The sequence below is a fragment of the Microcaecilia unicolor genome, chromosome 1 (assembly GCF_901765095.1).
Source record: "Microcaecilia unicolor chromosome 1, aMicUni1.1, whole genome shotgun sequence".
Taxonomy (NCBI): domain Eukaryota; kingdom Metazoa; phylum Chordata; class Amphibia; order Gymnophiona; family Siphonopidae; genus Microcaecilia; species Microcaecilia unicolor.
This window is the reverse complement of record NC_044031.1, coordinates 428,846,670-428,858,918: the sequence shown is the minus strand read 5'-3', so window position 1 is coordinate 428,858,918 and position 12,249 is coordinate 428,846,670. Positions and strand designations below refer to the sequence as shown.

Sequence of the window (12,249 nt, the reverse complement as noted above, 5' to 3'; positions counted from 1 at the left end):
CAGCCACCCAGCGATTCTGCTCTCTTCCCTGCCCCCCTTCAGCCACCCAGCGATTCTGCTCTGTCCCCTGCCCCTGCTCCAGCCATGCAGCAATTCTGCTCTCTCCCCTGCCCCATCTCCAGCTACCCAGCAATTGTCCTGTGTCCCCTGCCCCCCCTCCAGCCACCCTGTGATTCTCCTCTGTCCCCTGCCCCCCCCTTCAGCCACCCAGCGATTGTACTGTGTCCCCAGATTAGCTCTGCTGAAGCGGCGGCGTTATTGAAAGCCATGGCCGTCCACAGAGTCAGCTTCAGAACGTTGGAGGTGAGTTTGTTCCCTCAGTCCTGCCTTCTGATTACCCGCCCTTGACGTCACCACATTTTGACGCGAGGGCGGGGCCCGCCCTCGACGTCATCACGTTTTAACGAGTGGGTGGGGCAGAGAGAGAGAGATGTGACACCGTTACGAACCCTTCACTGAAGCTACGGAGTCAGCTTTAGAACGTTGGAGGTGCTTTTTATTATAGTAGATATATTTATGTACATGCAACTTTAAGTGGTTTATAAGTGCTTAATTTATCATTGTTCCTTTAGGTTTTTTATTGACGTCTTTTATAGCATTTACTTATAAATTTAGATTTTATGTGCTTAATTTTGTTTTACCAATTTCATTGTGCTAGAAGTTATGTATGTACAATATTTGTATTTTCTTATAGCAGTTTTTTTTTCTTTATATGCTTTTATTCATCATTTTTTTGTTTTTTTTTAATTTTTATATATTTATTTTAACTTACATTTTTATGTACATTTTTTTAGACTCCTGATGAAGTCCTACTGCCGAAATACGAGTCATATCATGTCTTGTTTGTTCAACCAATAAAGTACTAACAGCAACACTTTGATTTTCTACCGTAGTGTGCTTGTCTCTTCCGCTGTATCTTGTTTTAGCTGTGGTGTGCAAAGGATTTGTTTTTCTTTGTACAGTGGCTTTACAGCTCCACATGACTTATGGCCATTCTTTGGGAGGGAACCAGGGGGAGGGGGAAGTGTACAGGTAGGTGAAAGTTTCAATAAGGGTTGTTGGTGGCCCACTATAATGTGAAGATTCTATGGGCCCCCCTATCTTGAGCCTTGAGGGATGTCTTACAGGTCAGCATACCAACCTTTGGAGCTGACTGGAATGGTATATTCAATGATTGTAGGTTATGGGGCATGAGAGACCATCCATTTTGGGGGTAACTGGTGCTGTGGTCAGTGTACTGTCCTCCTTGAACATTCCTTTTGTCAGCTAGATGTTTGACATATGGGTTAGGGCTGTGTGCCCGACACGGGTTTGATTCCCACTGTGGGTGTTTGGGGTTGCTGTTTCATTTCCTCTGCCATAGCGGTTGGAATGTGCTAGGTAGGTGTGTGTGACACACTGGATAATTCGTCCAAAGGACTTTTCCTTCCCCTCCTTCATTTCCATGTCATCTCATAGGTTGGGGGTTGGCAGCAACACATTCTAGTAGATATGGGGGTTGTGGGCACACTGTAAGAGGGTAGCTGCATACTTAGGCCTTGATTGGGGGACAGAGCTGTTATAGGAGTTCTATATCTATGGTACTTACATCAGGTCCTGAGCTGCTTCCTCATTTGCTGGATTAGGGTGGGCTCCTTTTGCCTGACGAACCTGTACCAGTGCTGGAGCAACTCAAGCTCCCGGTGTACTCTGAAATGTCCGCAAAACACAAGTTAGGGGAGACGGGGTTCAGGTTATGAGCTTCCTTGGCATCACATACATTATTATTTTGACTACATGTTATGCAGTGCTCTTTACATAGTCTATGACATATTGCAATAGGCAGGTGGGAGGGGGGGCTGAGGGGGTGTGTATGCATTGCAAACGCACAGTTGCTGTGTGATTTCAGGTGGCCATGGGGCTAGAGGGTGGCATAGTGGCCTTTCTGTGGAGCATGTGCACTGTTGCTGTTAGGTGGGGATGGGAAGTGGAGTAAAGCAGGTCTGCACTTGGGTGGCTCAATGTATTTTAGTGAGCTGCTGCTAACATTTCCATCAGGATTCAAAAGGGGGGGGGGGGTCCAGATATGTGCAAGCCCCTTATTTTAGCTTTGCATAGTTAGTGGAGGGAGCCCCATAATAACTTGTTATTACATATTCTGTACATTCTGATTGCAGCAATGTTTCTGTTTCTTATTAAAAAAGCAATAATATGTATTGCAACATCAAAGGGACCTCAGTGTATGTGACCCTGCCTGTGCTTGGTGATTGCACATGGGTGGTGCTGTGATCCTGGGGAACAGTGTGCACACTCACCTTTTCAGGGTGGCCCTGATTGTTCGTGCGCTAGAGACATTGTGTGGGGGCAGGTGGTGATGGTGCTTCATAATTTGTCTCTTGTGCAGAGCTTAGTGAAAAGTCTCACGAGAGATTCAAATGTTTACATGTCTTTTCCCCCCCCCCCCCCCCCCCCCCCCCCCCCCCAATTTCATTCACTATAGCTGATTGTGGAAACTGAGAAATGCAATCTGTCCATGAAGTTGATGTCATCAGAAGATGTGAATGAGGTGCTGGCCCACATAGGAACCTGTCTTAGGAAGATATTCCCTGGTCTGTCTCCAGTGTAGGTACTCCGCACTCAAAGTAAAATCTAGCAAATATATAGGGGAGGATAATAAAACATGGTTTTCTTATGTACTTGATGACAGAAAAATAATTGCATTAGTGGAAGTTTGAAATGGCACAAGTGAGCAGCCATTTTTCTTGTTTACTTTTCTGTACATGATGAAGCTGTGCTTTAATGTTAAAAAAAAATTAACCAGTTAAAAATGTGTGGGTTTATTATTGGCCCCTTTTACAAAGCATCGGTAAGCCCAACTCTGGCTTACCGCTTGCTAAAAAGGAAGTACCGCTGGGCTATACACAGCAGCCCGGCAGTACTTCCCACCCCTCGTGTGCCGTCATATCCAGCGCTACAAAAATATATTTATTTTTGTAGTGCCGGTGTGTACCCAGCGGTAATCGTGCAGTGCTGTGTTCTGCCCAGTTACTGCCGGGTTGGTGCGGGAGCCCTTACCGACACCTTAATGGGTGTCTTTAAGGGCTCCCCCCTCCCCCCCCCCCCCCGAAATGGCCGTGCGGCAAGTGAAGCACTTGCCACACGGCCATTTCTTAAAAAAAAAAAAAAAAAGACCTTTTTTTACCTGCTACGGTAAAAAGGGGGTTTGGTGCACAGGCCCCCTTTTGCCGCAGCTTGGTAAAAGGGGCCTTATATTTCCAATGTAAAAGATAAACTTGTGGAATAAATACGGTAATATACTTAAGGCTTCTAATTTAAGTTTTAATCAGTAAACTTCAATACAACATACCTGATGTGAAAAAACCCCCAAAGCGTTTATTCAGTTAATGCTGGAAAATATGCCACATTCACTAGCATTCCTTCACTCTTTCCTGTCTTTTATCCTCCACTGTGTGCCATCTTTGTGCTTACTTCTCCTAAGTGATCCATATGTACTTATTTGCTTCAGCTGTGAAAGTTAACAAACATTAGCACTTGTGGCATGAGAATAATAATGACTACTGAGGAGATGGAATGCAAAAGCAAAGAAGCAAAAGCTAATATCTAAAACAAACAAACAAACAAACAAAAAAAAGCAACCACACAAGGAGCCTTTAAACTTGAGAGCTTCTCAGCTGCACTTTATTGATAGGACCCAGTTTGGCAACAAATGCCTGCATCAGAGGTCTAGTGATTGTATTTGATTCCAAAGAAACAAATGTTCCAATGATGAAAAACAGACTTTTCTTGAAATAGACAGGTCTGCTTCTAACTTCATAAAGAGATGCCAGAAAATGCAGGAATAGATTGTAAACCTGGTGCAGTGTTCACACTGTGAAAATTACCACACACTGACTTGATAAGCGCTAAATTCCTGCACTTTTTACGTTTCCTTATGAATTTAGAAGTGGGCCTGTTTTTTTTTCAAGACAAGTTTGTTTTTCCTCATTGGAATATTTGTTTCTTTGGAATCAAATACCATCAATAGACCCCCAACATAGGCATTTGTTGCCAAAATGCAGACCGTGTTGGGTTCTATCAAAGTGCAGCTGAGACATTCTTAAATTTGAAGGCTCCTGGTGTTTTTTTTTTTTTTTTTTTTTTTGGATATTAGTATGAACACAATAATAAACATTAATATTTTGTTCTATCAACAAACTAATTAACTGTAAAATAAACACTTAAATGTATTATCATAAACATCTAAGAATAGAATTTCTAATTAGACATTAAAGACAATTTTATAAATGGCATACAAATTTGGGCGTTGATATAAAAAAAAAATTAGCGCTAAGCGCTGTTCTTTAAATGACAGAATAGTGTGCGACGCCGGGATCTGTGCCCAATTTTGGGTGCAAGAATTTACACCAAGTAAAACCTGGTGTAAATTTAATGTAGAGGCAGATCTCCTTTATGCTATAAAACTGTGTGAAAATTCCAGGAACGCCCCTGATCCATCCATCAATGTCTCCTTTCGGATCTGCACGTAAAATATGTGTATGCAAATTTTAATTAATTCCAGTTATTGCTGATAATTGATTATCAGCGCTAATTGGCTCATTTACCAATTGCGTGAGGAAATTGGGTATGTATCCATAATTGCAGATGCAATTTTAAGCGCCATATATAGAATTAGAGTGTAAATGCTATTAGAAGCAGACTATAAGAAGCATTGGAAAGAGAATTGTTTTTTTCATTATCTATGACTTACGCAGGGACAGTGTATGAAAACAAATTATTTTTTAAGAACTCTCTTTTTCCTGTGTGCAGGAAAATAATGAAAAAAGTAAGCATGGAGCCTGCTGACAGATTGGCTAATCTTCAAGCACTGTGGGACAGCCAGACAGTGACTGAAGTGGGACCTTGTGGTGAGGATGAAATTTAACATGGAAACACTTCTATAAATATATGATAAAACTGCTAGTGTCTAGCAACTTTAAATTTTGGAAGCATAATTATGTAGGAGCACACAGATGATTAGGAGGTCAAACTTCCTTATTGAATGCTTGAAAGCAGGAGTTAAGGAGGCTGGAGCGAGTATTTTCAGTACTTTTTAAAAATTCAGCAGGTGTGTGCAGATAAATCACCAGTTTACCTGTAATTAACTTACAAAGATAGAGGTCTATTTATTTTCAGTGTCAGTTGAGCACTAGTTTTAAGAGATCTGCTTCTTTTAAGTTAGAGAACCGAGTCTATTTCATTTCAAACCTTTTTATCTGTCTAGGGGGCTTCTCTCAAATGTATGCATGTGTATGCGATTGGCTTGGATTACCTTACAGAGAAGAAGTACAGTGGGTGAGTGTAATATGTTTTTTATTAATATGATGCAGTCTTGATACTTGAGAAAACTAGAGTCTTAGGTAGTGATACATTTTAATAGAGCCACTGAAATGATAATGATGTCTGAGCTTTTGGGACCTCATAGGTCTCTTCTTGAGATTTGTGTGGTCTTAGAAACTCATTTGCTATATTACCTTATTTAATGGTCCTTTAAAAGGTATCACAGCCTATTAAGATGCCATTGTTTCTGCTGTATTTTGCACCTTATAACTCTGTAAAAGGTGTGTGAGTTTTCCATATTGATAGCTACAAGCAAACTCCAGTTTAGAAATCCATATAGGCATGACCTAAGTAAAGGGATAACCAGAGTGCAGTTTCATGTTCTGTGATTTTTTTGTATTGGGAATGGCAGGTGGGGAGGAAAGGTATGGCAAACAAAATGTTTACTTTGTTGTTTTCTAGTATTTGCTTCTGTCTGGCAGTGACAAGTTTGTGACTGATTTCTGTTGAAGTGAATGTAACAAGCCAGGATGATTGTGCCAACTGCTTGACTGCTAGTTCTGTTTATTAAAGGGACTCTTTAGATTGACGTATGACTAGGCATTGAACAGAACTTGTGGGATTCTGAGGTGCAGGGAGAGGTACATAAGTGAACTTTTTCTGTATTGAAGATATACTTCACCTTATGTATGCACTCTTCCTTATATAACTAATGGTAACCAGGGCTGTGGAGTCAGGACACAAAACCTTCGACTTTGACACCTCTATTTTTCTGTGTGACTCCAAGTCTGACTCCTACTGATATTAGGCTTTAAATTTGTTGCTCTTGGTCGCGGGGGAGGGGGGGGATAAAGTAAATTGTCTGGAGCCAGATCTGTATGCAGAAGTGTACATGCATATGTGTTTCCTTTTTTGGAGAACTGTTCTTGTGTTATATTGTTATCAATAAAGATGATTTAAACATAAATTTGTTGCTCTGGATTTAAAGTACTGGTAAATATATTCAAAGCATACTAACTCAAATATAGAAACACTATATTAGTATAGTAATTAAAATATTCTTGAAAAAAAAACCCAAGTTTTTATTAAATGTCAAAATCTCATATAGTCCATTGTCAATCTGATCCCCATAGGAAAAGTTCTGCACTTCCTCCAAGTATAGTTGTATTATCATTTGAAAACCTCACCTAGACGTAGCTTAAATACATTATATCTGCTGTCTCCCAGCATTGTCTAAAGGAAGTGCCACACAGTTTCCCTATAAATAGGCCCACAGGTATAATGTGCAAACTCGAGGCTGTCCAGAATTTGCCCCATTAATGGCAGGAGACAAACATTTTTTTCTATGGAAATTTTTTATAAGACAGGTGATCTTGATAGTAGATAGAAGCCAGGTAGATTTGGGGGAAAGTTTTTCACTGGAAGGGTGCATAGACATCCTTCTAGCAAAATGGTATAAGAATTCAAAAAGGCATGGGACAGGCACAAGCATGATCAGTAGTACTGGGGGAGCAACAGTGACACGGGAGATTAAGAACAGTTTCTGTGGTATTACAGTCGGTAGGGAGCCAGGGAAGATCTAATGGGTCTTGCAGCTTCTATCAACCACCCATTTCTACATGTAAAATTATGTAAAATAACTTTAAACTTTTATTTTATAAAAATACATTCATATCAAATAAATGGAAAATTATTCAGTTGTTGCTGCTCTTCCTCTGGCTCGCTTAGTGCAGTTTTTTTCTAACTTGGCTCAGCATTTAAAAGGAGTTTGGCATTTCTGCTCTTGAAATTCATATTTATTTATTTATATGCATTTTGCTCACACCTTTTTCAGTAGTAGCTCAAGGTGAGTTACATTCAGGTACACTGGATATTTCTCTGTCCCAGGAGGGCTCACAATCTAAGTTTGTACCTGAGGCAATGGAGGGTTATGTAGCTCTTGGCAGCACAGCAAGAACTGTAGTAAAGGCTTCCAAGTGTTCAGTAGAAAGGAGTACTTCAAGATTAACCCCCTTTTTTACTAAGCCATACTAGCGCCAATACAGTCCATTCATTTTGAATGGGCTGTGTCGGAATTGCCGTGTGGCAGCCACTAGCGCAGCTTAGTAAACAGGGAGGGTAAGTTTCCCTTTGAATAAACTAAACAACAAAATTGTCCCGGTACAAGTTTTAACCTGTTTTGAATAATGTGTGATTCCTAACAGGATGTAGATACAATTTACCTATCGCAAGATACAAGAGAATTGAATTTGCAGGACTTCAGTCATCTCGATCACAGGTAAAGAATATATTTCTTGGCATTTCACTAGTCAGAACTGTATAATTGTACTTGCAGCTGTGCTAGCTAGGTGCTTGAAAAGGAAAATTGTAGTCTTTAAACACTGAGATGGTATATAATTTTATTTTTAGGAGCACAGTTACTTTGAAAATATATTTTTTAAAAGAGACTAGACTGTTTTTCAAGGTTTTTCTGTTGACTGATCACACACACACATTCAGTGGCTTGAAAAGTCTTCACTTCCTTATATATTTTTTCATACTTTACTGTCCAAAAAATACAATTCAAACTGCATTAAAGTAGAAAATTGTTTTACTGATCTTCACAATACTCTGAGTGAAAGAGCAATTATAGAAATATTCAAAGCATAATTAAAATAAGGCTTCACACTCTTTGCAACAAACCCAAGTTAGCCTAATCTCAGTTACTGTAAGAAGGCCCATAGTAAGTTAGAGCCCAGCTGTGTCCAGTCACTCCAGCTAAGCTGATTTGAATATTTTTGGATGACAGACAAAGCTGTTTCTGTTGTTTGAAATGAATTTAAAGGAAAAGTATAAAACATGCCTGACCTGGAGCTGCTGAAAGAACTCTGAGACAAAGTTATTCAGAAGTACAGATTGGAGGAAGGCTATGAGAAAATTTCTTTGTGTTTGAATATCCCTTGGGCTTCTGAAAAATCCATCCTTGTAAAGCGGAAACAGTTTGGTAACACTAAGACCCTACCTTTATCAGTCTATTTCCCCCCAAAGTCACTAGCAGTGGATTAAAGAAATTGCTGAGGGAAATCATATTAAAAGAAATATAGATACCTGTGAGGAAAACTGTTTAACAGATTGCTGTATGGTCTTGACCCGTATAAAGCCACTAATAAAGAAAAGCAATGTGATATACAAATAATATTTCTAAACAAACTCTTAAGGGATGTTACATGTATACGGGAGGTCTCATAAGTGGAACATTTTGGACTCAGTGTTAAGTAGGTAACCCTGCTAACACCATCCCTACAGTTACGCATGATGGTGACAGAATTGTGGTGGTGTAGCCAGAGCTGTGGAGTTGGTACACCAAACCTTTAGCTCTGACTCCTACTGATTAGGCTTTAATTTTTTTGTTCTGGATCTAAAATACTGCTAAATGTAGCTGCTTATTTACCAGAACTTTAGATCCAGTACAAAGATGTATATATATCTTTTGGTTTTAAAGTACTGGTAAATATAACTTTATATCCAAGACAAAGATATGTATATATAAGTATAAAATGATAAATTTACCATATATTATAATGTTTATTTTGAAGTTGGAGTTGGTAGATTTTTACCGACTCCATCCAAAATTGCTTACAACTCCGACTCCACATCCCTGGTTGTAGAGGAGGGATAGGGAGGCTAGTGAAATTCAAGGAAAAGATGAACGGTGCAAAATACAGGACGATATTAGAGGAGAAACCTATCCAATCTGCTATAGACCTCGGACTGGAGAAGATTTGCTTTTCAGGAGGTCAGTGAGTCTACTGCGGTCTACAGGCATTCCCCAGTGAACAGCAGCATGATGTGTTTTTTTTGTCCAAAGTTTAGAGAGCAGGATGTGAAAAATGTACAAGGGTAGGAAGACTTGTACAGAGCACAATGTTGTATGACACTGGAGATCTGTGGCGGGCAAGGCCTTGGTGCTTTCTGGTATGTGCAGGTATTATCAGAGTTTGTCAGGGATCTTAAGGGAAAAAGAAAGGCTCTTAAAAAGAACAGTAAAGAGAAACAAGACAAGTTGTATTTTATTTTTTCTTTCAAACAGGCAAATGGGAGGTATTGGTTTACATTTCCAATTAAATCTGAATGTTAAATTGTGCATGTGGTATCAATATAATCAGTTTCAGACTGTGGAGGCAGATTAGGGTAATATGGTTATAACATACAAGATTGCATACAAAGGTTATCCTTGCCCATTCTTGTAGAGCACCACACCACTTGGCTGGCTGTTATGCACATGGACATGTAACACAACTGGAGCTTTTGGGCTTCTCTTCCTTGTGATTTGCCTTAAAAGTTGCTACTCCTCTCCACCCAACCCTTCTTCTCCTACATGGTCTTCCCCTTGTTTTCTCGTCTCTTTGGTTTAAGATAGACCCCGTTCTCTTTTATGAACACCAATGACTTGTAGAGGGTTATCAACACTTCCTTTCTTCTGCTGGTTATGCCCCTCTCTATGCAGCCTAGCATCCTTCTGGCCACGGCCGTCGCATTGTTTCTTCACCTTCAGATCCTCAGACACCCAACACCCCAAGATCTCTCTCCTGAGTCAAGCTTACTAATCTCTCCCCTCCTACTCGGTATCTCTCTTTTGGGTTTCTGCACCCCAAGTGCATCACTCTACATGTCTTGCCATTAAATTTTAACTGCCAGTCCCTCGACCATTCTTCTAAGGTTCGGAGATGCCTTCTCATCGTTTCTACTCTCTCCAGGGTATCCACTCTACTGGCTATTTTCGTGTCATCCGCAAAAAGGCACACCTTTCCTTCCAACCCTTCAACAATAACTTCCACAAATATATTAAACAGAATAGGCCCCAGCACCGACCCCTGAGGAACTCCACCTTTGCTGAAGTCCAAGTACATTACATCTAGTGCACGTCCTTCATCCAGTTCTTTCATCACCCAGTCAAACAAGTCAATAAGATTCATTTGGCAGGATTTTCCTTTGGTAAAGCCATGTTGCCCCGGGTCCTGTAACCCGTCGGCTTCTAGAAAGTTAACTATCCTTTCTTTCAGCAGCGACTCCATTATTTTTCCTACCACCAACATGAGACTTACCGGTCTGTAGTTTCCCACTTCTTCTCTGTCTCCACTTTTGTGAAGAGGGACCACATCCACTCTTCTCCAATCCCTTGGAACCTCTCCCATCTATAAAGATCTATTAAATAAATCTTTAAGAGATCTCGCCAGGACCTCTCTGAACTCCCTCAGTATCCTGCCCCATAGCTTTGTCCACCTTCAGATTCTCAAGCTGTTTATAAACTCTTTCTTCCGTAAATGGCGCAGTACCCACTCCATTCCCAGACGTTCACTTCGCAGCCAACCGCGGTCCTTCACCAGGATTTTCCTCTGTGAACACAGAAGAGAAATAATTGTTTAGCACGTTCACTTTATCTTCATCACTCTCCACATAGCCATTCTCATTATCTTTCAGTCTCGCAATTCCATTCCTATCTCTTCTCCTTTCTCCAGTACATCTGAAAAAGGTCTTGTCATCTTTCTTTACATCTTTAGCAATTTTTTCTTCCGCTTGCGCTTTCGCTAGCTGTATTTTCCTCTTCGCTTCTTTGAGTTTAATTCGTTGTAGCCTGTCCTTGGCACCCAGGGTCTTCATGAAGTACCTACCTCCATCACCAGAGTCATCTAATGTTCCCTTGTCTTGATGACATTACAAGTTGACTCGTCAGAGGTGCAGGCTTAATTCTATTAAGTGAGACTGTAACTTCTCCATTTTCTAGGGTTTCTGGTCAGCTTTCAGAAGTCATTGTTACTGTCAGTGAACACCATTGGACATGCTACCTTGGATACAAATCAAACAAGAGCCTTCTTACCGCATGATTGCTTACAGGCCATTTCTCGTGTCCATTCAATGCAAACATGTAAAGTTATAGCCAGAGACTGCAACTGTCTGTCTTCCTAAATGAGGCATTCAAAAGGGGACTCAAAATTCCAATGGAATCAGCAGTCTCAGCCTCTCTATCATTTCTTTATCCACTATCTTGTTATAGATAGTGCTTTCCTGGTGAACCTCCACAGTAGAGGTCTGCATGGGAACGGGGTTTGCGGGGATCCCGCGGGAATCCCCTCCGGGTCAGTAGGAGTGCCGCGGGGACGGAAATAAAACATGCGGGATTCCCGTGGGGATGGAGGATGTTCTGGTGGGATTCCCGTGGGGACGCACGCACATACCTTTGTTTTAGTGGGCGGAAACCAAGCTCTTCTCCAGTGCGAAAAGAAGGACGCCCTCAATTGCCCCGTTGCAGGGACGGCCAAATTTCAAGGGGGGGGGGGGGGGTCGGGCAGAGCAAAGGCGTGGATGTGCTCTGAGAAACGTCCATTTTGGGCGTCCTTAACTGCTCCATCGCAAGGTCGGCCAAATTTCAAGGGGGTTGTCAGGTATAGCAAAGGCGTGGATTTCCTTCTCGGAGAAACGTCCATTTTGGGCGTCCTTAACTGCTCCATTGCAGGGACAGCCAAATTTCAAGGGGGTGTTGGAGGCATAGCGAAGGTGGGACTTGAGCGCCTAACACTTAGACGTCCTTCATCCATAATCTGAAAACAAAAGGATGTCCCTGACGAGCACTTGCATGTGCACCCGGGTCTCTCTCTGTCTCAACTCAAGTTCAACACGTGCAGGAGATTTGCGCAAGTTGAGTCTTCCAGGCACTGCCAGACCTCGGTATCCACAGAAGAGAACTGCACAGAGGTGAGCTCAGCTGACTACTTTTATTTTTTATATGTGTATAAGCAGTTTATTTCTCTCATGGTGGGAACTGGCTGTTTGTGAGCTGTTTTACTGCAGCTAAAGCATTAGCATACCCACTTGTTTCTTTTGTTGAGGGCATTGTGCTGTTTGGATGACCAATAATTCTCTCTCTTTTAGTGTGAAAAAAACTTCAGTTTGTTT

The 12,249-nt window shown here is 41.2% G+C and overlaps 1 protein-coding gene across 4 annotated transcripts in view; it reads left to right on the top strand.

Annotated features, from left to right (window-relative positions):
• CARMIL1 (capping protein regulator and myosin 1 linker 1) overlaps positions 1-12,249 on the top strand; it is a 596,509-nt gene that overhangs the window by 216,329 nt on the left and 367,931 nt on the right. For 3 of the 4 annotated variants that reach the window (XM_030212120.1, XM_030212112.1, XM_030212103.1), the window contains exons 5-8: positions 2,480-2,601; positions 4,807-4,904; positions 5,261-5,331; positions 7,521-7,594. In XM_030212120.1, coding sequence (XP_030067980.1) covers positions 2,480-2,601; positions 4,807-4,904; positions 5,261-5,331; positions 7,521-7,594 — 365 coding nt within the window. Of the gene's footprint in view, positions 1-2,479; positions 2,606-4,806; positions 4,905-5,260; positions 5,332-7,520; positions 7,595-12,249 lie in introns of those variants that run through there. The other variant, XM_030212125.1, reaches the window with a different exon arrangement.